Genomic DNA, 27450 nt, shown 5'->3' with positions numbered 1-27450 from the left:
CATTATGGGAAGGAGGTGAAGGAAAGCGGAGGACCAAAGCCCAGTGATGAGTCAGGTTGAGCAAGCACTGCCTCCCTCAAGCCACCGAACCCCAGTGATTGCAAAATGGACACTGGGGCCTGGAGCAGGGCCTTCTCCCCCAGCCCTTATCTTTGCTGCTTCGTCCTCCTCCAGGACTGTGCCCAGGCAGCAGGAGCTTTTGCAAAATGAAACTGAGGAGCTCTGGGGCTAATTAATTACTAGCTGCTGGTAACACTACCTGAACCCCTGGGGACTCCAAGGCTGGAGAAGAGGAGAAAGTGCAGAGAGATAGTGGAAAATTACTGTTTAATTCTTCAGCATTACACTGGAAAATTACTGTTTAATTCTTCAGCATTATGTCTGACTATATGGCATCTGGTAGGTGAGGGACAGGAAGAAGCTGATAGCGAGCCAGCCACTGCAACAGCTCTGCAGGCCACCTTCTCCCCAGCATCAGGGGCAGCCAGGGCCTTGGAGGGCTGCCTCTGTCCCTGGTGAGAGTTCAGTGTCTGGTTGGATGATGGTTCTTGGGCCAGTGCTGCCCTTGCCTGGCCCTGCAGCCATCAGTACTCCTGCTGAGTGTCACAGCCGAGGAACTCTACTCGCAGGGCAATGTGGTTGTGCCACTGACGGGGGTGTATCCTCACATAACGAGCAAAGATGGGGGGCTCCAGGGTATTCATCACTGTGTTGGTGTGGTCTCGGTTTGCCTTGAAAATCTGGAGAGGAGATAGAAATCAGGGGTGCACTCTCTTCTGCTGGTATAGTGAGCCCATGACCAACCCAGACAAGCACCACTTGGAAATGCTTTAGGAAGGAAAAGCACAGCCTAGCTCACTGCTTTTGCAAAAAATCCTATAAGCATGTTTACTGCCAAGGGCTGTGCTTGCTGCCCCAGTGGGTGGCCATGGGCTGCCTCTGGCCACGGAGCAGCTCTGCCTACCTTCTCCTTGCCATCCTGCAGGACCGGGCTCCAGTGCACTCCATTCTGGCTGCTGGAGACAGTAAACTCCTCCACAAACATGTGGGTGAAGACAGATTTTGCACCTTGGGTTATGATTGCAGTCACCTTCTTGGTTACTTCAAAGTCCACCTGCAACCACTCGCTGGGGCTGTTGCTCTGGGGAAGGACAGACTGCCTTCAACCCTTCAGCAGCAATGAGAACGACAGGTTCATTGCAGCTGAAGCCAAGATAGCCCTACACATAGTCCTGGGCTTCATCTGCCCTGCTAGGCATCTTGTTGGAGCTGCTGGGTGCTAAATCAATGTGGCTACTCTCCTGCCTGTGCACAGGCAGCTTGCACGGTGCACATGACTGTACAGACTCCCCATGCAGCCATGGCTAGGAGAGGTTGCAAGCACCCAGCCTGCCTGCTGGGATCCCACCTGCCTGTCCAAGCCCCAGCTGCTTGCCTGGGGATCTCCTTGCATGGGCTACCTTTGGCCTCCATGCGTTGGTCCGCCCTTGCAGGTTCAGGCGGGCATGGGAGGGTGACCAGCTGGAGAAGACGTTGGTGCTGTAGGAGGATGCAGAGATGCGTTGATCAGGGATCCCTCTGTTCTCCATTCCTAGGGGCATGGAGCAGCCTGGAAGAGAGGAGCGATGCATGTCAAAGAGGGGAACAGATCCATCATGGAGATGCCTTTTGGCTGCTCACTGCTTCAGCCACCCTCCATGCGCTTCCCCTGGTTACAGGTTCTCCGGTGCCTTGCTGCAGTGTCATGGTCCATGCACTGCTCAGGGTCCCTGTGCGCAGCATGGCTCTGGCTGGGGAGTGCCAAACTACACCTGGCACTAGTCCCACCTTCTTTTCGCCCTGGAGATTTTATCTAGGAGGAATGTGAAGAATTTGTGCATCTGCCAGGACATAAGGAGAACCTGTGTCCAGGGGAAGGACAAGAATACCTGGCAGGGAGACATCCTGCACACAGTGTGATCAGGTGTGCCTGGGCACAGCTGCCTCAGAGCCAGCTGGCAGGCTTGTGGCATGGGGTGACAGCACATCTGCTGCTGCTTGTAGCTGCTGGAGAGTCCACCCTGCTGATGTGTGAAGCTAAAGAAAGGAACCCAGAGCACCACTGCCCAGGTCACACTGTGGGCCAAAGCAGTCTCACCCTGGTGAGGCAAAACCAGAGGAAAAGCCAATAGTCTGTCTCTGCTTATTCCCTGCTCCCCCAGACTGAGGCAGCAGCTCCCCAGCTATCAGCTCAGCTGCTGTTGGAGGTTCCTGGTGGTTCAGGAAAAAGTGGTGACGAGAGCTAGTCCCACGCTCTCCCTCTGGTATTGCTATCTCTAAGTCCATAATGAGATTTTCCAGCTTTGTTGCCCCAACATCTCAATGCCATCTCCCGACTCCTCCTTCCCCCTGAAATGCGTGGAGCTGGTGCTCAGCACCCCACTGGATCAGGGCCCGTCTGAGGTGTTTGGTGTCTGGAGGTGGGACGTACTGTTCAGATCGCAGCCAATTAGCTCCATACGCAGTGTGGTCCGGATGCTGTAGTGAGTGGGGTTAATGCGGATGTACCGGGCTATGATCGGAGGGTTGAAGTGATTTTCTTTCACTCCGGTTGCATCCACATTTGCAAAGAACAGCTGCAGGGAAAGGGAGAAAAGATTGTTGTATCAGTGGAATGAGCTAGACAGAACAAGGATTACTGGGAGAACATTTCTGTCTGGCACTTCTGTATCTTATCACTATCCTCACAAAAGAATGGGCAGCTCAGGGAAATTATTTGAGATGTGATTCAGACTGAAGAAGTGTGAATAGGCCAAATCAGGGTGAACCACTAAGAAACAGGAGGAGAATCTTAGGGTCCATGCAAATGAACATGCTTTTATATTTTTACCAGAGGGGAGAAAAAGAAGAAAAAAAAAGTCAGCCCTGGGACTTTTGAACCTGGGAAAAGTTTTGGCCACGGCTGGTGTACATGATGGAGACTTTTCTCAATACTTATCTTTTCCCACTGAATGATCAGCTTATGCATATTTAGATTATGTTTTCTCCTAATGAGTAGAGATCCCCCAAACCATCTGCATTTGCACATCTGCTTTAGAAAGCCAAATTTGCCTTTGGGGTCAAAAAAGTTATACAGGCAGAATCTCATGCCTAACTCTAAGTAACATGCAACATAACATTAAGCGGCAGATCTCACAGCCCCCTGGGATGGTGGAAAGAAATAGCTCAGTCAATTTAAAATGAGACAGATGGACACAGACAGCAAGTCCTTTGCAGATCTGTGATCTGCGATTCAGTCATCCTGGCAACGAATGTTCACTGTTCCTGCCCTAATCAAATATCTCAGGGGCTCAAGAGATCTCTGCCTTGTGTACAGAGCTCCCTAGCCCTCATCACCCTGAGATCCCATTCTGGGAAGACACTCTCCTCAAGACCCTTTCACCTTACCATCTGGGTGCTGGTGGCGTTCCCCTTGTATTTCCTCCACCTTTGCCCATCAAGGCTGTAGAAGACAACAAACTGGGAGATGTAAAGGCTGGAGAACTTTTGTCGGGCACCTTGAGTTTTTATGCTATGAATAATCATGAGATGCAAAAGGTCCACCTGAGAATGAAAGTCAGGGATTCATTTCTGATGGAAAATCCAAGCCATGTTCAGCCAATGCACTGTAAACCCGTGCAACTTGCTTCCTCATAACTGAGCACAGCTTATGAAAATAATTTAAATAGTCATTCATAAGGGCACAAGTCAGTCAACAGCTGGGAGAGGGCAGGGGTGAGCTGTTCTCACTTGGTCTTTGGAGGATTTTTGCACAATCCAATGCTGCAGCTGGACCATCAAGTGATTCCTCTGCTGCACTGAGGATGGATCGGGAGGTCAGGCCAGCAGCAACAATGGCCAGACCAACTTCCATTAGGATCTCAGAGCTCCCTTCCCAGAGGGGAAGCAGAGGAAATAGCAGGACATAGCTGGGGAGGCACTGGCCATCTGTGCAGGTCCTTCTGCACAGTGCACCAGCCATGAACATGCCCTTGAAATTGCCCCAGTGGTGCCACCAGCCCCCACCCTTACCTGGATCCAGGCATTGCTGCGGTCGGTGCTCCAAGCATTGATGGAGCCAGTGTTATCCAGCCTGGCCAGGTAAGGAGCCCACTGCCCTGTGAGGAGAGCACACGGATATGAGGGTGCTGCTGGCCTCTGGTGCTGCCCAGCCTGAGGCAGTGAGAAGTCCATCCACAGGATGAGGCCTGAGGATCACCCTAGGGTTTAGTAGCCATGTACAGGATGGCAGAGCACTGACACAATGGGCCAGACATGTGGGAAGGCACCTCTAGGTCCCAAGAGGGACTCTGACATGGGCGTGGATGGAGAAAGGACTCTGCCAGGGACCCAGTGTAGCTGCCCCAACCTCACCTGCCTTCCTTGCAGCAACAACCCCTACTCACCGTACTGCCCCGATGCTGTGATCTGAGAGTCTGCAATGTGGCCCGAGGACAGGCCAAGTGTGTTTCGGCAGTCTGCAGCCAAACAGGGAGAAGGAGGGCAAAAACCAGGGAGAGTTAATTAGATAACAAGGCTTTTGAAGGAAAAGCTTAGGCTGGGTAGCAACCTCCAGGCTCACGGAGGTGGTCTCAAGCCTCCAGGAGCCCCCAGGTTTGTTTGTCTCACACCAAGTGGTAGGTTTCAGATGCCTCCACATCCATCCCAAAATGTTAGGGGTGCTGGAAATTCTTGCTCCCAGCTCAGATGTCAGCAGCAGAGAACTCCCAGCATCAGCCACAGCAGCCTCTTGCCAAACTTCTGTCCCTGAGCCCCCAATCTGTCATTCCCGTGTCCTGATCTCTCAGCAATGTCTCTTCCTTATACCCACATCTTGCTTCTGGGCCTCTTTGTTGCTAGGCAGCATGTTTTAAAAACAAATATCATGTGGCTAACGGGAAGTCTGCCTGATACCCCTGTCTCTCTGTGTCTCTCTTCTGGTCTGCTGAGCACAGGGCTGTTTGTCTCTTATAATAACTGTTATTATTAGTGACTTGTCACATCTTGGTGTCTCTGCTGCATGGCAAATGCTTCTGGCAAAAATGAAAATTTGAAATCTTAAGCAGATTTTTAACTTATGGAAACATTTTCTGGCTGATGTTAATAATCCCTTTGGAAGAGGAGAGAGACTGTCACTGTGTGATAAAATACTACTCTCATAAACCACTTTCCCTAGTGCTTACTTATGGTGAGGTAGAAACATGTTGTTCTGGGATGAATGCAGTAAGAGGTTTCCTGTGAATTTTGCAGTTGTTCTTGGGCTGTTTCTATCAGAGCAACCTGTAGTCAGGGAGTGTCACTCGCTGTCTCCTGCCATCACTCAGTGCCTCAGTTTACCTCTTGATATGTGGTTAGGCAGCTGGTTACCATACCTTCCCAACAGTGCAGGCAGGCACCAGTGTGTGCATGCAGTTGCTGAGGTAAGTGCATTTTACAGGAGGTCCAGGGACCCTCAGTTTAGGAAAACAAGAGCTCTGGGAGCAAATATTTGCAGGCAAATAAAGCTGGTCTCCCAGTCTTCACACCAGCCATGTCCCTAACTCTGTCCTCTCTACTGGGTGTATAGGGTAGCAAGGGCTGAAGATGTGACTTACTTTCAGAGTGAAAACCCAGAAGACCCCAGTTGGGCCACCCCAGGGGAAATGCTGAGAGTCCTGGGGGAGGGAGCTCAAAAACATGCTGGCTGTGGCCATGGCAGCAAGCAGGCCAGGATGCAAAGAGGATTACTCACTCAGGTTGTACACGAGGAAGAGAGCACTCATCCCGGCTTGCTGGTGCTCTCCCACTTTACACTCTACCCGCCAAATCCCAGCATGTGAAGGCCACATCTCCACTGTCCCAAAGACACCTGGCCAGGAATGGAGAGCAGAGCAGAGGGGAGTTACTGGCTGTAATGGGATGCCACAGTGCCAAGCACTGTACAGACACAGAGTCATACTCTTCCAGATCCATTTCCCCTCCTTGTTGTCCCTCTGCAGGCTTTGCATTTCCTAATGGGTATGGACATGAAGCCCCAGTACCTGGGGTGTGCACGGTGCCCAAGCTGCATCTCACCAGGATAAAGGTTGTAGACTCCCATGCGATGCTCCTGGCTAGTCCTGACACTAAACAGCTGCCCGTGAAAGTGGACGGAGTGGATATCCTCAGTGCTGCCCATGTTCAGGAGGTGCCATCGAACCCGTTGCTGCTGAGCTATCACCAGCCCAGGCAGTGTGTCACTCACGTAGCCGTTGATGGCTGGGGAAGGCAGTGGTCAGGAGTGACTCAAGGCTCCAGTGTTGTTTCATCCCAGTATAGACTATGGGATGGAAAGGGCAAGGGCAAGGGTCCTCACCGTGGAAGGAATGGTTTCTCTTGAAGTCAGAGTTGTCCAGCTGGATGTGGCAGGGAGGGTGGCAGTTCCTCTCCATGTTCTCCAGGAAGTACCAGCTTTTGGTCTCGTCAAAGATGGTGAAGAGCAGGGAGAACTCCTGCACAGCCAGCTGCCTCCTGAAAACAAAGCTCAGCACCCCGCGGCGGCAGATGATCAGTGGCCCAATGAGGCCTGAGTGCAGGTCCTTCTCCTGCCAGGGAACCAGGAAAGAAGGGTTTGCTTCAGAGGGGGAGGCAGCACTGACATCTGCAAGTGGCTCAGCAGTGAGGAAAGCAGTGACCCTGGCTGCATCCATGGCCTGGCTCCCACTTGTGCACAGGGCATGGCACATGCAGGATGGGAAGACCATGCTGTGTTCATTGGACGATCCCCACTCTGCCCCTTGCTCAGAAAGGCTGTGCATCAAGTGTTTGCATGTGCTTTCAAGACAAGTGGTGTCTGACTGTCCAATGTGTCCCCCCCCAACTTTGGAACCCATGGGCCAAATTCAGCCAGATTTGGCAGAGGGGTAAGGGACAGCAGAATGGTAGTTCCCTACATGTCTCATAAGCTAGTACAACTGGAGAAAGGGGGAAATACCCAATTGACAGAAGGGAAGGGAAGAGAAGAGAAAGCACCAGCATGCATTCGTCACTGTATTAGACACCTGAGAATCTACACAGCCATAGGCTGCTTTCAAGCACAGCATCATAGGAAAAGCCTTGACCCAGGTGTGCTGCCCATCTCTCCTTCCTGGGATGTCCCATGGAGCAGGCTCCCACCTACCAGGTCCACATTGGAGAAGTAAGCCCAGGCCTTGCAGTCAAACTCCTGTGTGGTGGGTGCCATCTGGGGCAGGACTTTCCAGGAGTACTTCCGGAGCTCACCAGGCTGCACTACCTCTCCACCTTGTGTTGCACCCTGCGTCTCCTCATAAGCTTGCAGCGTGGAGTGCAAGGAGAAGGGCCGTGAGGCCAGATTCTTGAATGTAACCTGCACCAGAGGGAAGGCAAAGCAAAGGTAGTGCGGGAGGAGGCTAGGTGCAGCACTGAGAGCGCCCTGGACCCTGGGGTTGGATCCAGCCATGTGGCAGGAAGGAGGCACCCATGCCTCCGGTGTCCAGACCTCCAGCTGGGACCCATGCAGTGGCCAACCCCTGCCGAACCACAAGCTGGCTGTGCAGTGCAATCCCCAGTGGAAAGTGCATCTTGGTCATGTCAGCAGGATGAGGCCCTCTTCCTGCTCAGTGGGAGTAAGGTCAGCTACACTACTGTCTCTGGAGCCCAAAGGTGCAGAATCCATCCTGTTAAAGACTTCAGTGAAAACTGGGCAACTCCTCCAGGCGTATGAGTCCTGAGCTTGGTGAAGAACCTTTCACCTCTGACTTAGGTAGGTGCTGAAGGACCTTCGGTGGTGAGGGAAACCTGAGCCTGCCCTCACATAGAGCACCCAAAGATGCTGTACTGAACCCCACTTAACTCATTATCCTTTTTACAATCCTTTCACCCAAAAGGCTTTCCATGGAGCTCAGGGGCTGCTCAGGCTGTGCTGTTACAGGGATTGGGTCTGTCTCAGATCCAGGGCTTTGCAGCTGACCGCTCTGAGGTTTCTACTGGCTCATTCCTCTAACAACTGAGGTCCCTCTGAATGGTGGCTCTGCCTCCCAACATGGTGTCGTCTACGTGCCATGCAGGGTAGCTCCTGCCCCTGAACACTGAAGGTGAACCCACAGGCATTGCAGAGCCTGCAGGACCACCTCAACACTCCTGGCTGAGCACAGCCAGCAATGGGGGGATTTCAGTTTTTATAGGAAATGGGAACTTTCAATTCACCATGATGACATCTTCAACTTCTGCCCTGATGTACGGCCCAAGGATGCCCAAGTGCTCATCCAGCTCTCCCCGCAGTAGTGGCTGCGTGAAGGAATCATCCATGTACTCTCGGAAAACCACCTTGCGGTACTGCCGGAAAGGCTTCCTCCTGCTGCTCCAGGGATCCCTGTTGGGGGGAGGGCAGTTAAGCAAATCAGGTGATACTGTCCCATAGGGAAGGCAGCCATGGCAGGGCTGCTGCAGGGCAAGGGTGATGCAGAGCCTAGAGCATCCCTGACCCACTTGCAAAGAAGCTCAAGGCTGCTGGAGTTACAAAACTCTCCAGGTGCAGGGGAGGAGCTGGGAGCATCCATCCCCTGGGCTGCTTGGCTAGGTCATACAGTCATAGACCTGTGATCCTGCCTGCCAGGACATGCCAACTTGTGCATCAAGCCATGCCACACAGTGCAGGAGAAATACATGAGGGACAGTCACACTTACGTGGCTTTTAGGAAGTGCTGGGGTCTCTGGTTCCCATATTCCCACATCACTTCCACTGCTGCAATGAAGTATTGCCGTACCTCCCCCTGGAAGGAGCGTGGGTCATGCTCCTCTTCCCCGTAGATGTCAAAATCCTCCATGGTCTGCTCTGTGTCACCATACTCATCATATTCTGGCTTGTCAGCCTTTGGCCTCAAGGGGTTGGAATGGGTTCTGCTGTTCAGAACCAGTCTCTCCCTAAGTGCTGGGGCATGGTTGCTCTCCCCAGTTGTGCTTTCCCCATCCTCCTGGGACTCTCCTAGGCCCTGGCCCTCTCTCTTGCCAGTTTCTCTGAGGCCATCTTCCCCACCAAGTACCTGCCATCTGTCTGGACTGGCTTGCACATATTTGGCTGTTGTTTTGGTAGCACTGTGGTTGCGAGCATGGCTGCTGGGAGACAGGGAATAGTTCTCTTCGGAAGCTGGTTTCATAGGGATTTCTTCTGGGCTTTGCCCAGATGTGGTCTCAGGCATGTAGTCCTCCGTGGCATTGGCCTTGAGCTGCTGAGACTGAGGACTGAACTGACCCAGCTGCTCCACAGAGTTTGTCTCCTCCTCCATCTGGCTTCTCCCCTGAGCTTGCTTGCTCCCAGGAGCCCCCAGGACAGCACCTCTGCCCAGCTGCTGTTCGGGCAAAGGCGGGCTCTGCAAGCCCCCATTGTGTTCTGCTGCCCCCAGGGAGACCAGGTCCCAGTTTGAGGCCAGGTCTGCAGCCACAGCAGCAGCTTGTGTTTCTGAGCTGCTTTCTGCCATTGCTGCCTTGCTCCCCAGTGCTGCTTGCATGGGGAAGGAGTGTCTGCTGTGCTGGGCCCCCTCACTGCTGCTCCATACATGGCCATCCGTGCTTGGCCTCCCCTCAGGGTGCATCTCATCAGCACTATCTCCAAGCAGAGCCTGTGGAGCATCCCTGCCCGGGTGTAGTCTCCCTTCAACCACGTTTGATTTTTCTTCCAGGCTTTGCTGGGCCACCATCACCTCAGGCAAAGTGTCTCTTGATATCAGGGACCTCTTTTTGAAGCGAGCGCTGCACAAAGGGAAATGAGGTTCACATGTCTTTGGGGTTTTCTTATTCACTGCTGTCTCAGGGGTCTGGCTGGCCAGATCCTGCTCTGGTGTGTTACCCTCAGAGAGGGGCTCCCTGCTGCCAAGCCAGCTGGTGTTGGGAAGACCCAGACCACGCATCAAGCCTCTGCTCTCCAATGACCTGGCTTGTCGAGGCCTCCAGTTGGAGCCACTTATGCTCGGGGCTATAGCTCTGTGTCTCAGAAACTGCTCAGGACTGTTTAAGAAAGCATTTGGGAATGGCCTTGTATCATTGGCCATGACATTCAATTCAGGAAAGGCAAGACTGTCCATCTCTGGCAATTCCTTAGCGGCTGTAGCATCCTGAAACACTTCCTCCAAGATTAATTCATCCCTCTCTTCCATCATTATATAGCTGGAAGGCTCAAGGTCATTGGTGTGTGCAAAGGTGGTTTCTAGAAGGCTTGTGCCTTCGGCAAATTTACTGGCTTCTTGTTCTGTGCCAATTTTTGCAGGCAAGGAGTTACTCTCATCTGTGAGGCTTTGTTCTTGTACAGGTTTTCTGGGTCCCAGGTCTGAGAAAGAAACATTTTTCCCTTCAAAAGATTTATAAAAACCTTGTGAAACCACTTCATGAGGTCTTTTTTCCACATCTAGGTCATTTGCTGAATAATTGCTTTCTCTGGTGTGACTGTGAACAGCATGAGAAGTCCTGTTGTCTTCTGTCTCACCTGAAGATACAGAAGGATTGTGCAGTGCAGAGGAAGAGTTACCATCAGTACTTAAAGACAATTCTGTATTGATTGTCTCCTTTGACTTGTATAGATTTAAAGATATTTTATCAGCCCCTCTTAACAACTTGTCCTCAGCACCCAGCAAAGACATGTCTTGAAGTCCCATATTGCGCTCCAGGTCATTCTGGTGAAAAGAGCTCCTGTTCTCTTGAACAGGAGCTTTGCTAGTAGCATAAGCAATTGTGTTCCACAAGCTTGTTGCGTGAGTAGTTGTCTTTTGAGGCTCTCCTTCCAGGATCTCAAATGTACCATGAGACTGGACCATTGTCCTTTTTACTGGCTTCTGCACCTCTGAGATTTTTGTCGCCTTCTTTCCTGCCAGAGCATCGTCTGGAGCTGGCGTGGCTTGGTGCAGCCATTGCTGACCTGAGTTCACAGTACCATTGACCCTTCCACTGACACTTGCAAAGTGTTCTCCAGGGGGGAGACCTCCAAACCCTTCATCCTGACTCATGATTTTTGGCAATTCTCCTTCATCTTCCAGGAGGGATTCATAAGGCACTGGCTCATAGTTTGTCTCTGGCAGAGAAGATATGGAAATCTCAGGTGGATGTGGGATTGTTCCTAAAAGTGTTGATGTACCATTGGAAAGGGGATCAGAAATCCTGCCATTGCTCAGGAGAGCCCCATGGATGGGTTCTGTCAAGCATGATCTTGGCTTCTCTGTCTCATTTCTGGAAGAGGTGATGTTGTTCTGTTGCTCATTCACACATGGCCTGTGCCATCTCTTTCTTTTAGAGAAGCCCCTGGGTTGGAAGTCAAAGGCATCCTCCTCTTCCTCAAAATCTACATAATCTTCCCCATCAGGGTATTGCTCATGCTGGCACTGCAAGACTGTGAACTTGGCATGCATCCCTCGGTCTCTGAACTCGGGATTCAGGCACCCCAGCATCCAGACACCTGTCTCAAGAGAGGACAAGAGGACACCCTCAGCCCACCACAGTAGGAAATCAGGAAAGCTGCCATTCCCATGCCACTCCCTTGCTAATGCAACCTATATTTTCAGGCAGCCTCTGGATCATGGTAGTGATTTCATGTTTTCATAATCCCTAGAGTATCTTACAGCTGGACTCACAAGACGTCAGGGTTGATGGCAACATCAGAGGCAGTCCTGACAAGAACCATCAGCAGGGCTGGTGTTTCCTGCCAGAGCTTAGTGAGCTACACACATCCACAAGGCTCCAACAATAGCTTGGTGAGAACAGTTAATGCACCAAGAACCCACAGAGCCTGCAGCATTATTGCCAGCAGCAGAGTAATCTACATAATCCACCCCCAAAGACATTCTGGTGCTGTCAAATACACAGTCATCACCTCTCTCCCACTCAGGGAGGAAGAAATGTAAAGGGTGCCTCTTCCTCACATCCCCAGCCAGTGTGTTTGCTCCCTGCAGTGAGTGCCTCTTCTCCAGGTGCCAAGAGTGGGTGAGGAGGTGTGTAATAACCAGGCTCTGACGTTGGAGAGAGCTGTCATCTGCTGCTGGCTGAGCTGCTTGCCTGCTTTAGATCAGCAGGCAAAAATCAGAGCCCAAACGGATGCAATGTTTGGCTGGGTTTTAGAAAGCTTCCTGGGGTATCTAGAAACCCTGTCAGCTTGGCTCAGGGTGCAGTGCTCGTGACCATCATATCAGAGTTTGCAATCACATGGTAAATTCTGTGTTTCCTCTGTGAGTGAGGAAATGGGTAACATCGCTTTTGCAAACACTAAGGAAGAAATGCTGAGTAGGGAGAAATAAAACCAAACTCTGAAGCAAATCCTTCCTACGACTTCTCCATGGCTGCAATTTCTGTCCTTGCAAAGGTGTGTAGATAAATGGGATGTGTGACCAGCAGCTGAACCCACAGTAGGGACAGCGCTACTGCTCCCCTTGACCTCGAAGCTTGGAGCAAAGGGTGCAGATGCAAGGTCCATGGGGCTCACGTTGCTGCAGCCAGCTTACTGGCTTGGCAGGATGTATGACCTTAACACACCCTCTTAATGAAATAAAATACAGTAATATATTTTCTCTGATTTAAGCTTTGGAAGGACTTAATCATTGCCTCTTACTTTGCTGTTCTAGCAGGTTGTGCATCCCTTTGCTCTGAGGGCTGCCAAAATGTGATTGGGTACCAGAGACCTGGCTGGAGGTGCTTACTTATCTCTGCTGTGATGCCAAGCCCATGGTTTATAGAATACCCCATGTTACTAACCCGGCTTTTCCAAACTCATGAAGACTGTTTCTCCAGAAAATGGGAAAAGGGTAAGCACATCCTCAAAGACCATGTTGCGCTTGAATGTGTTTCCAGAGAAGAAGATGGAGAGGAAATCTGTTTGGGCCCCAACACTCAGGACATACCAGTACACAACTTCATGCAGGCAGAGTTTTGGTTGGAGGTTGTCAAACACAAAGCCATTAATCGCTGGAAGAGAGCAGGGGTGAAACATTTTATTAGGACCTGATTCCCCCATGGCTGCCAAGCTGCTGCATATTCCCTGCTTCTTCCCTGGGGCAGGGGTAAGCCTGTGTCTTCTGGGGCTTTGCAGGGAACCCCTGGCAGAGCACTCACTGTGCATCACATTGGAGGCATAAAACTGGGGGTCCTGGGTATCCACATGGTCTGCATCAGTGCAGAACCGCCTGATGTTCTCCTCCAGGTACCAGCTACGGTTCTCATCAAAGATTGAAAACAGCACCAACCTTGTCTTGTCTGACATTATCTGGAAAATGGAGAGGGAATTGGTTCTTCTTCATCTGATCAGAGCATGTCCAGGGCCCAGTGTAGCTGCCAGGCCTTAGCACGGGTGCATAGGGAACAGCTTACTGTTATTTCACAGGAGTTAAGAGTCCAGGTTTGGAGAGAAGAGAGCATGCAAGGGAGGATGGGGAAGGCAGGGGCATTGGGGTTGATGGTAGGGTTGAAGAGAACAGGACAGACAAATTTGGTTTTACCCAAATATTTCACACACCACAGTTATTCCGGCCTTTCAGCCTGGCAGCCATGGCAACAAAGGAAGGACCCACCTGATTTCCCCTCTGATCCATGGACTTCTTAAAGCAGATTAGGAGGGGCCCAATCAGGCCTGAGGCCATGTCTCGGACTGGGTCAATGGAGCTGTAGTAGAAACGGGTGAGACAGCGAGGATCCGCCTGCGCTGGCCCATCCTCAGTGGTGACCTTCCAGCTGTAGGTGAATGACTGGCCAGGGGGGATAGGAATGTCCTTCACATCCTTATCTGGCAACACACAGCCCAAGGGCAGATCAATTAGGTCTGGGCTGCTCCTGCAAGGGGTGACCCTGCTTTTTAAAAGAGCTCAGGAAGGTTTCCTGACCACACAAGTTGCACAGAAAACTACCCAAACCCATGCCCACCCCAGGATGGCACACTGGCTGCTAGCACACGCTTGCATGGAAAGATGATCTAGACAAAAGATGCCTCTGGGACCAATTGAGGATGGAGAGGCATATGCCTGATTTTGAAAGCCCTTGAAACTCCTGCAAACTGGAAAATTTGCCCAGTCTCAGCTGTGTCTGGTCTCTGGGCTGCCTAGAGGAGATTACAGATGAAGGTAGAGCTGGGGAGGGCTGAAATTTGTGAAAAACAAAACAAGGAAAGATAGATTTTTAAGCAAATACAGCTAGATCATGAGAAAAGCAAGGAGGAGATCTGGAAGGAACAGAAGGAAAACTGAAATGCAGATAAATCCTCTGAGCATTCAGCAGGATCTTGCACTGTCGTAGCCTTAGACCTTTCTCTGCCCCAGGTGCCCAGCTGAGCCATTGTAAGAGCATGGTTTGCAAAGCTCATGTGTCAGTCAGGCTAGGAGTAGGTCTTTTTAATTACACTCCCCTAAAGAACATCATCCCTGTGGCTCCAGGACCATACTTTCACAAACTTGAATTGCTGGCAAATCTGGTGAGCCATGCCTGCCTAGGGGATGACAGAGGGGCAGGGACAGGGCTCCTAACTCCCTTGTGTGGCTTGGGTCCTTTAGTCCTGCCAGCTGATAGGCTGCTTTTCCGTTTTGACTCCTGAAGGAAAACCTTAATTTAGATAGTAACAGGTCACAAAGCTGACCTAGTTTGCTGAACTCCTTAGCGGCTGCCATCCTGGTTCTGCCACCTCTGCAGCAACAGAGGAGCTTTGCTCCAGCCTCTGCAATTGATCCCATCATTGTGATGCACCGGAAAGGGCAGAGGAGGAGGGGAGGGGGATGTGCCATGATTTTGCCCTGATGGGGTGTGGAATGGCCTTGCACAAGTCATGATCCTGGGAGAATGCCCACAGGGAATGAAAGCGGTTCTGAGAAAGGGACCTGGTAACTCAGCAACCCCAGACCAAAAGTGGCAAAGCTGCGAGGGGGAGAGTCTGAATCGTAATTAATCCCCCACATTAAAGCAGGGGAGTGGGGAGCCCAGGGAATGAGAACTGTAAGCAAACTGGCAAACACAGGCAGGATCACCAGGGTGGTTCCTGCCTCATCAGAAAGTGGAGGCCTCCAGGATGGACCAAACAACATGGTCCCAGCTCCCTGGTTGACAATGCCTCTTCTTCTAGCCATCATCCACGCCTTCCTTAAAGACAGGGTTACATGGCAGCAACGGGGACATGGACCAAGAATCATCATCATCTCTGGGATTGCAGGGCTCAGGTGCTTGGGTGGATGGGTTGGACAACAAGTCTTACCACAGGCTGCAGGAAGCTCTCCTGGCCCAGAAGAATGGCAGTGGCCAAGTGATGTCCCAAATTCTTGTGGCCTGCCTTACCTTGAGACTGCTTCATGGCGTGGTATGGCCTTACACTGGTGAGACCATGAGGGTAGATGTTGTACGGTCGGCTTGCCAGATTCCTGAACACAATCTGAAATGAGGACAGCCAGCAGGAACATTTAATGCTTTTGGAATGTTGTGAGCCCTCAAGGCTGCTCTCAGTATCCACACAGGGAGGGAAACACTGGGCAGCGGTGCTCTGGGTTTGGCTACTTGCCAGAGTCCAATGGGGAGGCACCCAGATATGTCTGGGACCACAAAGTGAGAGTCAGAATAGAAGAAATGACTGGTTTTTTCTCTACTAGTGTACACCATCCACCTTTCTGGGAGGTGCCCATTTTAGGGTGGGCATGAAAATATCAGATTTATTAAAGGGAAAGTTGCTGTCTTTAGTCTCCCTTTGCCTATGATACAGAAGAGGTCTGTCAGTCCAGGAGGCTTCAGAGGACCAAGACACTAAGTACGCACAGCAGTCAACTGCATCAAAGTGCTCCCCACTTCACTGCATGAAGCCCTTCATTTATTTCTCTAAATGGCTCTGTTGGGGTTTTGCCACAGGTGTTACCTTCACCTCCGTGCCCACAACTGCACAGGGAACCCCAGGCAGGGAGCAGAAATGTGAAGCTCCTGGAAACCACGCCATTCCTCCTAGCAGCAAAAAAGTCAAATGGCCAGTAGAGGCACTTGGGGAGGCAGAAGGGACAGTCCCCAATACTGTATGGTAAGAGCACACAGATAGAGAACAGTGGAGGATGAGAGGACACTCCTGCCTCAGAGCAAGGTGCTGGATGCCATGTGTCATGGATTAATTCACATGATTCCTAAGATGCCTGCAATGAAGTCAAATCAAGGGGACTGGGACACATCCTATCCTGTGCATCTCTGCTGTTCTCATCAAGAGTATTTAGCTTTAGCTTTCAGTAACATCAGCCTTTCTGGTGAACTTTGGGCATTACCAAAAATGACAGAGCACCTCAAGGACTTATGTCAGACCTTAGCCACAAACCAAGAGCTATTAGGTGGAAGAGTATCAAGCTTTGAAGTTTCTCCTTCCAGTCCCTCTTTGTGGAAAACAATCTCTCTCTTACCTTAAACTGATCTCCAACCTCCCCCTTAATGACAGGCCCCAGAATTCCCTTGTCCAGTTGTTCTGACACCTTGCGCTTCTTGAAGGTTGCATCCTCGTACTCCACAAACATCACTTTCTTATACTTTGAACCGATCCGCTGAGGGCCAGCCTCGAGAAACAGGCTCGTGATGTTTCTGCAGGCAAGGCAAAGAAAGAGCAAACAGCCACATGTGGGATGTTGCCGGAACAAGAGCAAGACCTTCCATCATCTCAGGACCTACACAGCTGCCTGGGGACTACCAGTGCACCCATCCTGGCAATCACAATGTGCATTCTGGGGAATAACATCTCAGGTGATTCAGTGCTGCTTTAATGGAGAAAGCTTCAACTAGATTGCACAGTTGCAGCCTTAGGCTGACACTGCGCTGTCTTGGAGGGAAGTGGTGACTGTGAGAGCTGAGAGCATGACAGGTTGTCCTGGGTTAGGGAATACCCCCAGTATGTGGTCATAAGGCAACAAAGCAGCTGCCTCTTCTTGATCAACCTAGAAGCAAGGCCAGCCCTAAGCTGGAGAGGACACCTCCTCTGGCTTACCCTGCAAGAGGCTGCAGGTGGGGATTTCTGTCCCACTTGCCTTGCTCCAGTGACCGCTGGCTGAGATCCCCATCTAAGGCAGAACCCAGTGACTCTGCTACCAAGCCAGCTCCAGCCCACACAGCCTGTGCCAGCAGAGTGACATCAGGACTGGTGACAAGCGTCATTGCCATGCAGTGCTGACTAAGGTACTTCTGCTGAGATATCACACTTGCATCACCTCTCCCTCCAAGAAGTGGGGCAGCAGCAGGGGCTAATTGCCTCTGCTGTCTAGAGCAGGTCCTTCCAGACAGGGCAAGGAGACCCGCACTCTGGGCTTGCAGGCACATGCCCTGGCTGTGCAGGGCCTCCTGGCTGGAGGGTGAGAAGGGTCACCAGGCGTTGCAGCTGGCTCAGAAGGGGCTGACCCCAGAGACCTGGGTGACAGAGACAAATGCCCCAGAGACAAATGCCTCTGTGGGGCATTTGGTGAAACAGAGCAAAGCCAGGTCCTGCCTTCCCATGGTCTCCCCAAGACCATCCTTGCCCTCCATCCATACTGTTACTGTTAATAAGGAAGAAGAAAATTGTCCAAGTTGGGCATAAAGGAAATACATTTCTGGGGAAAAGGGGAAGAGCTGGCAAGGCTGCCTCGAGGAGCAGCCTTATGAGCACACACCTGTCCAGAGATGCTGGCTTCACGGGGGCATAGTCCCAGTCCATTTCCTCAGCTGCAATGTAATGAGTCCAGGTCACAGGCTTCTCTTTGGCAAAAGAGCGCACTTGGATCACATGGTAAGTTTCCTCATCTTCTTCAGGGTAATCCATGTGCTCTGTCTCATCTGACATCTTCCCCATCTTCACCAGGCGCTCCTCCATACACTCCTCCACCTTCACAATGGCCTCCATGCCAGCTGGGTTCAGACAAGCCGGGCAAAAAGGGTCACATTGACATGCCAGCACAGGCGTGCACTCCCCCAGACTCTGCCTGGGAGATGTCCTCACAGCTACTCTCCCCATGAAATGGGCCATCACATGGGTCAACCTATGCCATCCTGGTCACAGGCCAGAGTGCATGCGGCTGTAACACTATGGAGCAGGAGGGGCCTTGGAGATGCAGCACTGCACAGAACCCTAAGCCTGGGACATTCCCTGAACTTCTTTTCCCCCAAGCTCTTGCAGAATAAGGTTACCTTGCTGATGGGACGGTATCTGGCAGAACATCCGAAACCAGCCAGCTGTTCCTGGCATGGTCTGGGCTGTGAGATATGTGGCAGGGGAGATTTCTAGGCTGCTGAGACGGTGGCTTCTCACCAGGAATGTGTGGGCTTCCAAGAAGATGGAGTGGACTTCTGGCCCAGTGCCCAACCCAATCACGTGCCAGTGGACCTGCTTCTTGAGGCACAGTGTGAGACCTGCCAGGAGAGAAGGAAAGCACTCAGGAGTCAGCACCGTGTCCATCCCTTGTCCACACTCTTGGTATCATGGACTCAGAGCCTGACACGGGCTGGGTAGAGTCCTCTGCCCCAAAAGGTGGTGGCTTCAAACTGCAGAAGTCACATGTCGATGTGGACTGTCTGAGCAAAGCAGAGGTGCAGGCCACATCATCCCCCTGAGATAAAGCTAGGTTTACAGAGTGGGGGACTTTGGCAAGGGCTTTGGGAGGCATGCTGATGGAAGGTCACAGCGGGATGCAGTGGCAAAAGAAGTAGGTGTTCTCTCTGGCTCAATAAACAGGGGAATCAAGAACTGGCAAGAATAACCATTTGTCTGATCACAACACTGACAAGTCTGATACTAAAACACTGTGACTGCAGAAGGACTCCTACATGTCCTCAGCAGTAGTTAAAATACCCCAAAAAGGGCAGAGAGAGGTTGCCAGCATTATTTGAAGGCTGGAGAAAATTCATTCCTTGGAAAGACTCAAAGAGCTCAGTGTGCTTAGGAAGTGGGAGAGGACTTGACTGCATTGTAAAAATATTTTCCTGGGGACAAATTAGTGTGTGCTGAAGGGCTCTGTAATCTAGCAGGGAAGTGAATAACAAGAACAAGTTCCTGGAAGCTGAAGCCAAAAAAAGTCAAATACAGAGTCAAGCACTTGTTTTTGGCACTGAGTGCAATAGGTGACTGGAACAGATCTCAAGAGCTGGAGAGGAGACAGGGTGGAGGCTCCGTCCTGAGGCCCCCAGCTCTCCATTGCTACCTCTCCATCAGACACCTCTCAGGCCAGGTCACACAGCCAGACAGGGGGTTCCTGGGTGGATGTGGATACCTTCTTGAGGAGAAGCCCACTGTGCAGACACAGCAGCTGGCCATGAGGTCTACTCAGCTCTTAAGCGCCATGGAATCACCAGGACAGGGAATTGAGGGCAGTTTTGCTTTTGTCTTTTATTGGAGAATGGCCAGACCCAGGTGGGAGGTTTCAGGGTGTGGTTCACCAAGGCTGCTGATGGTATTGACTCTCCTGACAATATTTCCCAGATTGCCTTGGAGATTCTTCACTCTCAGGCAGCTCTAGAACTTCTCCCAGAAGAATATCAGAAAATGCCAACTTTTTTCTTCACTGAGACCACAAACAGCCTTTTATTTTGCTTTTCTGGATAAAAGAAGGCTATGGGGAGACCTTATCATTCTCTACAACTACCTAAAAGGAGGCTGTAGTGAGGTGGGTGTTGGTCTCTTCTCCCAGGCAGCAAATTATAGGACAAGAGGAAACAGCCTCAAGTTGTGCAAGGGGAGGTTTAGATTCGTTATTAGGAAAAACTCCTTCACTGATAGGGTTGTCATGCATTGGAACAGGCTGCCAGGGAAGTGACTGAGTCATCATCCCTGGAGGTATTTTAAAAATGTATACATGTGGCACTTAGGGACATAGTTAGTGGTGGGCTTGGCAGTGTTAGGTTTGTGATTGGACTTGATTATCTGAAGCGTCTTTTCCAACCTAAATGATTCTGATTCTATTCCGCAAATCCTACAGAGGTGTGTTGTCAGATCCAGGGTAGTAAGAGTTGAATTTCTCCCTCAACACTACCTCCAGCCTCATTCACAGGACTACAAGAGATTAAACTCTTTGCTACCTGCACTATTCCTGGAGACCTCCAAGGAGGTCAGCTGCACTTGGCAACACAGACAGCCAGAAACAGGTCCTGCCCCACTGTAAATGGGCAAGGCTGATCAAGGAGTTGAGATGTGATAGCCCCTTTGAGGTCAACACAGCCTAACAGATCCATCACCTGGAAACTCCTCTTGATATCCCTTCTCACATCCTTTCACAAGCTACGTTGAGTTTACAGCCTTGACTACACTCCTGTTCCTAGCACTTCCCATGCCCTCCATCCCTGTCCCCAGCACATCAGTACTCACCAGGCAGTGAGCCATTGATGTAGCCATTGATAGTGTGCATCTCCGTCCTGTTATGAGGCAGGGTCTGGGGAGCTCCTGGGGAGCCAGGCTCAGAGTACCAGCTTTTCCCTGTGGAGAAAGGAGGATGCAGTCAGCTTTCAATTGAGAGCATTTCAAAGAAAAAGGAAACCTTCCCACTGGGGTGAAACAGTATGAAAGTGAAAATCCAGGGAGGTCAGATATGTGGTGCCTGTTGCAAATCCACAGTAGGCCTGGCCACAGCTCTGCATGAATGAAGTGGTGACTATTGAATGTGACAGGGCATTACTCCCCCTCAGCCTTAGCCAGTGTGATGGGAACAAGGCCAGGGCATGGTGTGGGAGAGCTGGGGGGGATGCAAGCTCCCTGCACCTGGGGCACAGAAAGAGTAGCAGTACTGCACCAGGAGCACATTGGTTGGGGTGGGGCTGTACAAGGCTCCAACCCTTGGGAGGCGGTGTGGGAGCTAAGCAGCTGCACTCACACCATGGCCAAAGCATGTACCCCAGACCAGGCTCGATTCAGGGTCTGACCACCAGTCAACAGGGTAGTTACCTTCATCAAACACTGCAAAGAGCATCACAAATTCTTGCTGCGCATCCTCATTCCCATTGCTCACCAGGGTCCCTGCAAGATGCCATGGGATGGATCTCTTTAAAGGTCAGCAAGCGCCATGCCCATCTCCCCAGGGAATTCCCTTTGTGCCCTGCAAGAACTGGTAAATCAAGGCCAGGCTGTGGATTGATTTTGTCATGACTGGCACAGCCCTGTTTCCAGCCTTGCAGTCCCCAAAAGCCCATGGTTGAGAGGCAGCTGCCCCAGAAGGCATCAAAAGGTCAGTTTGTGCTGCCTTCCCCTCACAGGCTCTCAGGATCCACTTAGTCACCCAGAAGAGTCCATTTTATCTAGCCACCTCATCCACGCCATTGTCTGTGCTCCTGCACAGATGCACACAAACATCAAGGCTTTGCTCAGTCAGTGGAGAAACTGCTCCTGGTGATTCACTGGAGCCTGCAGACAGTGCCCTGGGAGGAGGTGACTCGTGCCATTCCTCTCCAGTGACTAGAAAGGGGTCTGGACTAGAGGCCTTCAGGAGGTGGCTCAACCAGGGGTGACAAATCCCACCCCAGCTACCCTTGGTGCCTCGCACCCAGCAAGTATTAACAGTCAGAATTTCATCACCTCCATGTTTACTGAAGGAAGGAGAGCTGGCACAGGTACTGTGCACCGGGCAGCGCCCCAGGTGTCCTGTCTCTCTCTTGCCTGATTCTTAACCCTTGCGGTTACACACTTCCCTCTAGTTCTTCTGACAAAACCCTGTTTGGCAAAGCACCCTGGCTGACACTGAACAATCACAGCTTGGTGAAGCTCTGAAGAAAGACAAACATTTATTCCTCCATACCAGTTCACCTTATGGGTAGATAAGGTTCAGATACAAGGTAGATGATTTCATCTGTGGTCTGAAATTTTGCAAAGGAAAGAAACAACTGATTTCTCTCCAGCAATGAAATTGAAAATGTTTGGCTCCCGCATGGGGAAGGGACTCTTCGAGGAAAGGGCCAGACTCCAAAGGTGCTGTCCACTGCCATATTCAGCCTCTGGAAGGCATCTTTGATTTTTCTGCTTTTCAATTCATGATTGCATGTGACCCATCCCATCCTGTGCTGTCCTTACCAGGTCGGCACACGAGCAGGGCTCCGATTAAACCAGAATTGACATCCTTCACACTGTCGGTGTTGGAGGAGTAGGAGTGGGTCAGGCATGATGAGTCACCATCTGTCGGGCCCTGGTTTTGCTGGATTTCCCAGATGTATGTGTGTGTCTTCCCTGGATCCACCCTGTCACCCACCTTCTCTGGCTGGCTGGTTTCATCCTCATACCCTGCACCTAAAGCCAAAGGAACAGCCAGATGTCACTGCAGGTTCATCCCTAACACACTGTGGCTACAGAAATGCCTCTTCCTCCAACCCAGAGCACAGCCTCTCCCCATCCCAGCCCCCAGGCACAGCCCAACTCACACTGGCAACGGCTGGTCTCAGGGCAGTGAGCAGAGCTGTGCTGGAGACTCATTGGGCTGGGCACCCGCCACCTGCCCTGATGCTGGTATGCACAGTCTTCCTGGCCCTAAGCATCCAACCTCAGGTTTAACCTTTGTATTACCTCTGTAACTGGTATGGGTTTGCTCTGGACTGTTTGCGTATATCAGCTCATTGCTGGGCTGGGCATGGTCTTGTTGTTCTGCCAGGCTAAGCCATCTCTGGGGCTGTCCTCATAGAGGGATGTGAATAGCAGCGTGAGGGAAGGATGTGCTCCCTCCTGGCAGGCAGGCAGCAGAGCGGGAGGTGCTGCACAAGGGCTTGCAGCACCTGGCTATTGCCCCACTCACCCTCTGACGCCTTCCAGTAGGACACCCCGATGGCATGGAGGTTGTATGGACGGGAGGCCAGGTTCTTAAATGTGATGACCACTGTGTCATAGACTTCTGCTCGGATGGTGGGACCCAGGAGACCTGAAGCAGGGGAAGACAATAGGGTCAGGCAGCTGGGGTCAGGCAGCTCACACCCAGCCATGGCCCCAAAGGGTATAGGCTTCCCACCTGCACAATTAGCAGTTGTCCCTCACATAGCATGGTAGCATCAACTGCTCCAGCACCAGCAAGGCTCCCTGCATCCCCAGCAGCATTGCTGTACTGGGACTCTACCCAGGTGCTTCCCATTTCTGGCCAAGGAGCTGCCAGCACCCAGCCCAGGATGAGTTTGGCTGCTGTCAAGGAGAGCTAGGGCTCACCACACTGCAGATGCTTCTTACCCATCCATGCTGGCTTGGGCTTGGGCTGCATGAACGAGGCATCGGGGTACTCCACAAACACAGCCTTCCTGTACCGGGGAGGGACACCAGGCATGGGGGGCCGTGGGCCTGGGTGCCCTGGCACGCTGCAGGAGGAAGGAAAAGCCAAGGCTGATTGTGCAGCCCCATCCACAGATGGGCAGCAGCCATCCTCTTCCACCCCTCCCTGCCAGCTTGCCTGCATTGTTCCAGCCCCAGAGATTGCTCACTATGTTGTGTCCTTTGGGTTTTCTGACAGCCCCCAGGTGTGTTTGGAAATGTTTTGCTCAGCTCATGGATGACAACATAGCAGTGATTAATATCACAGTGTTAGTCACAATGGAAGAAGACACAAGGGCAGGAGGCACAGCACCATACTCAGCTGCAGCTGGAGTGAGCACAGCTGCAGGCATCACTGCCAGCCTCCTGCCTCCTGCCTTGCCCTGCTTCATGTTTCCCTACCAGCAGAGACCAGGGGCACTGGGTGTGCTGCACTAGCAGTGCCTGGTGGCCTCTGCCCCACAGCCACCCCCACCCCATCCCCAGCACCTTCAGGTGTGGCAGACACATCACATCACATATAACCTCAAGGATCCTCCCCAGCTCCCCCTGGGAAAGAGACGGTGTCAGGCTGCATGGCAGGATGCGACAGTTTGCTCTGAGGTCTGAGCAATGTTTCTTTTCATTTCTTTTCTGACCAAATGGGGATTTACAGCCAGCCCCTACAAAACTACCCCTTGCAGCAGGAGGATAAAGGAGCCTTTGAAAGTATTTTACTTCCCACTTATCTCTGCTGGCCACTTTCTATCTGTAAGTGGCTTAACAAATTCATTTTCCAGAAGGAATACAGCATGTTTATCAGGTTAACAAAGCCATGAATTACTCCAGGGATCTGGTTTATCAGCCCCAGAACAGAGAACATTTCCAGTAACCAGACAGACTGTTTCCAGCCTTGTTTTGTTTGGAGCAAAAGCCAGGTGGTATTTTCTTCCCTCTGAAGAAGCGGGGAGGATTGCACTCCCCCTCTGACTCAGCCTTCATTCAAGCAGCGGTTCCCTTTGTGACTCTTCCTCAAGAGGAAGAGGAAGGAGCCAGAGTGACTCAAATTTAGGAAAGGGCGACGCACACTCACCCCCATGCCGCCGGCTGGAAGCCACCTACAGCCAGGGGATGTTGTGGGGAGAGCAGGGTTCACCCTCCCTGGGTGCAGAGCAGGACAGGCACCCATGGAAACCCCACGTGCACCCAGCTCCTGCCTTTCCCACCACAGCTATAACCCCACGTTCAGGCTGGCAGGAAGCCCCCAGCAGACATGGTCCCAGTGAGCAGGGCCACTGCAGTCAGCTGACTTTGCCCACAAGACACTATTATTCCTGGCTCAATGGCAGTAGGGTCCAGACGAAGCTTTGCTCTCCAGGGTGACCCCATGCTGGGAGGTGGCAGTGCTGCAGGGTTGCTGGCAAGGGGCTGTCCACTGTCGGGAAGCTGTGCCTTAATCTCTAACTCAGAGAAAGCCCAGCTTTGAAAAGACATCCCTGAAATATGAGGGTCTGGTCCTGCTAATTCTGCGGTAAACAAGGCAGAAATCCTCTGGAGCCAGGGGGATTTTGCTGGCATGTGGGGTCATGGCTAGAAGGAGTCTTGGTGACACCAGGACTCAGCACCAGGTCCCAGCTGGCACGGCAGAGCCTGAGAGCTTTTGCAGGGAACAAGGAGGCAGAGTTCAGTGCAGGGACATCTGATCCAAGCGCTTCTGGATGGTCCTCTGCACTTGGGGTCCCCATGGACTTCCTACCCCAAGGGCAGCTGAGGCTGAGGCAGGGAGATAAGCTCCTGGCGCCTTCAATCAGCACTGCTAGCTGCACTATCTGTTCATCTCTCAGAGCCGGGAGACAGCCAAGGTAAACACACTATGCTGCTGAAGCACTCAAACATGGGCTGCTGCTACGTGGCTGACCTGGAGCTGAGATCCCTGGGGCTGTCGCAGGATGTGCTGGTCCCAGCTCTGACCCTGCTGGTAGGGTTGTGTCTGGGAGGAAGAGAAACTGAAATCATGGGAAGGCATAAACAGCTCTGTCCTGGTGTGCCATAGCCTACTAATTTGGCAGAGCTTTCCATAAATGTGCCAGAGAAACCACTGGATGCATACAGGGGTTTTGGAGGTCCTGCCTGAAGCTGCACCCTTGGGGGCTGCCATGAGATGCTGGTACCACAAGGGAGAGCAGGTAGAGCAGAAAATAACCCATGCACAGCTGGGAGGCACCCTAGCTCTGGTGGCAGCTCTGCTCCTGCCACACTCTCCTAGCTTGCTCCTGCATCCTCCTTCTCCCCATTCTGGCTATTTTCCTATGCCCTCCTCACATGAGGACAACTGGGCTGAGGCTGCAGAGCCAGTGAAAAGGCACCATCATCCAGCTGGGAACAGCCACGCTGCGCAAGCCCGGGTTCCCACCACGGCTACCCCTGGGAGCTGTGCTGCCCAGGCGTGCCCTGCCTCTCTGGGGTGGAGCATGCCACCAAGTCCCTCTGAGAAAGCCAAAGTTATCTTTCCCCTTTTTAGAGAAGGACAAGTGACCTCAGGCTGCCTGCCGATGCCCCACTCGTCCCCAGGGCAGAGCCAGGTCCCTGACACACTCCCGGGTCAGAAATGGTGCACGAGTGCGTCATTAAAGCCAGTGCCGAAATGGAAAGCCACAGGGTTGAATTAACAGCATGAGTGACCTCATCTCCACCATAGCATAATGGATCCAAGTGCAATGTTAGTAAAAGCAGGGCAGGGTGGGCATTTGTAAAACAGGGGATGCTGTGTGCAATTTTCCTAGTGAAATAACCAAAAGGGAGAAAAACCAATAAACCTCTGTTACAGTGACTATGGCAGCTAGTCAGGCTGACCTGGCTCATCACCAGAGCCTGGTTTCCAGTGTCTGACCACAGCTCCTCACAGCTTAAGCTGGTGTGGGTCTGAGATGGGGCCATGGGCTGACAGTGCACCAGCACAGACCCTCGGCAGCAGGGCTGAGTGAAAGGGTAAGGCTTGATCCACAGCGGACGTAGCTGTCCATCTCTGCTCCCCATTCACAGCCATGTGTGTCCCAGACAGCTGTGTCTCCAGACAGCACCAACCTGATGCCTGAGCAATGCAACTGCCACTTTTCCTTCCTACTCCAAAGTATTTGGGCAAAACCACCATGCCTTCCTCCCTCCTGTCACTGTGTACAAACACCATTCTTTGCCCAAACACTTAAAATTATTTTCATTCCCTAAAGGAAATATTTCAGCCCCAGCAATGGAATGTACACAGAGATATAAATAACTAAAGCTACATTTTACCAGGGGCAGACACAGTGGAGAGCCTTTGCTGATCTGAGTTATGTCAGGGGGGCACAGCCAACCTCCCTCTGTAGCCCCCAGGCAGGGAGGCATAGGACCCCATCTCCCCTTACATCTCCAAAGCTCCAAGGATGCAGAGCCGAAGAGAAAGCACAGGCTGGAGAACCAGCTCTTGGCCCCAGGCACAGACTTTAAAGGGTCACAGGCAAACATCATTAAGATAAAGCAATACAGAGCAGTAGTGCAGAGCAGGTCTGCATCTCTCTCTGCAGATTTAGTCCGCTGTGCATTATCAGGGGTTGCACTTAGTGGCTCCCCATTGCCCAGAAACACCCACTCCCAGCTGTACCACCAGCTCAGTGCACCCACCCTGCCAGGTTGCCCCTATGCGCTTGCCTGCCTGGACCCAAGCTCACAGTGCTATGCGTGCCAGGGTGGGAGAACACCTGTAGCGGGTGCTGGAATTGCAATAGAAAGAGCTTTACCCTGCAGGTGCTTGCAGCACAGAGAGCAGGTCGCTGTGCATGTAGTCCCAGGTGGTTTCCACTGCACCGATGTAGTATCTTCTGACTTTGCTGATGCCCTCCTCAACTAGGCAGAGGAGCAGAAGGCCACGGAGGGCTCCCACCAGCATCATGCCTGCTGGCTGGGAGCAGCTCTGGCTTCAGGAGGAAAAGTGAAGGAAGGAATGAGAAAAGAAAGAAAGGAAAAGCCTCTATCTTCTCATCCAGATGTTGTAATCCACAGGAGACGATGATTTAAAGCCAGCACCCACAGGCTCAGTCAGAGTGCTGGAGAGTTTCTCAAAGACATCAGGAAAGGAATCACTCAAGCAGGTTAGTGCAAAGAGAAGCGTGTGAGCAATGGACTCTCCCTTTCTTCCTGTGGGGTGGCAGTGACAAGAGGAGAGGAAAAAACAAAAGGAAAGGGAGGGCAAGTGCGGCAGTGAGTTCCGCTGCAGGACCCAGCTGGCTCCGTGTCCTGGC

At 52.0% G+C, this 27450-nt stretch overlaps 1 protein-coding gene across 1 annotated transcript; it reads right to left on the bottom strand.

Annotated features, from left to right (window-relative positions):
- Positions 1-310: 310 nt before the first annotated feature.
- Positions 311-27450, bottom strand: F8 (coagulation factor VIII). Its single transcript, XM_064463101.1, has 26 exons — positions 26950-27450; positions 23117-23241; positions 22695-22817; positions 21983-22195; positions 20864-20935; positions 20291-20398; positions 18121-18342; positions 17607-17841; positions 16374-16548; positions 15283-15376; positions 13539-13750; positions 13084-13234; positions 12727-12936; positions 8683-11437; positions 8203-8368; positions 7157-7363; positions 6353-6581; positions 6073-6255; positions 5750-5866; positions 4425-4496; positions 4051-4136; positions 3427-3582; positions 2471-2615; positions 1461-1609; positions 965-1141; positions 311-740 (listed from the first exon to the last, which is right to left on the bottom strand). Exons 1-26 carry the CDS (start codon positions 27099-27101, stop codon positions 585-587), a joined length of 6690 nt encoding a protein of 2229 aa, XP_064319171.1. The 5' UTR covers positions 27102-27450; the 3' UTR covers positions 311-584.

The sequence above is a fragment of the Phalacrocorax carbo genome, chromosome 11, assembly GCF_963921805.1.
Source record: "Phalacrocorax carbo chromosome 11, bPhaCar2.1, whole genome shotgun sequence".
NCBI lineage: Eukaryota > Metazoa > Chordata > Aves > Suliformes > Phalacrocoracidae > Phalacrocorax > Phalacrocorax carbo.
Note: the sequence above shows the minus strand (reverse complement) of the source record. Positions and strands in the feature narration are given on the sequence as shown.

What these genes read in the sequence shown, in the direction of transcription:
- F8 (XM_064463101.1), bottom strand. Translation starts at nt 27,101, where the DNA reads ATGATGCTGGTGGGAGCCCTCCGTGGCCTTCTGCTCCTCTGCCTAGTT. An exon ending in GTGCTGCAAGCACCTGCAGG is followed by an intron (nt 23,242 to 26,949) that starts GTAAAGCTCTTT and finishes TTCCTCCTGCAG; the next exon opens with CGTGCCAGGGCACCCAGGCC. An exon ending in TGCAGGATGGCAAGGAGAAG is followed by an intron (nt 741 to 964) that starts GTAGGCAGAGCT and finishes TCTCCTCTCCAG; the next exon opens with ATTTTCAAGGCAAACCGAGA.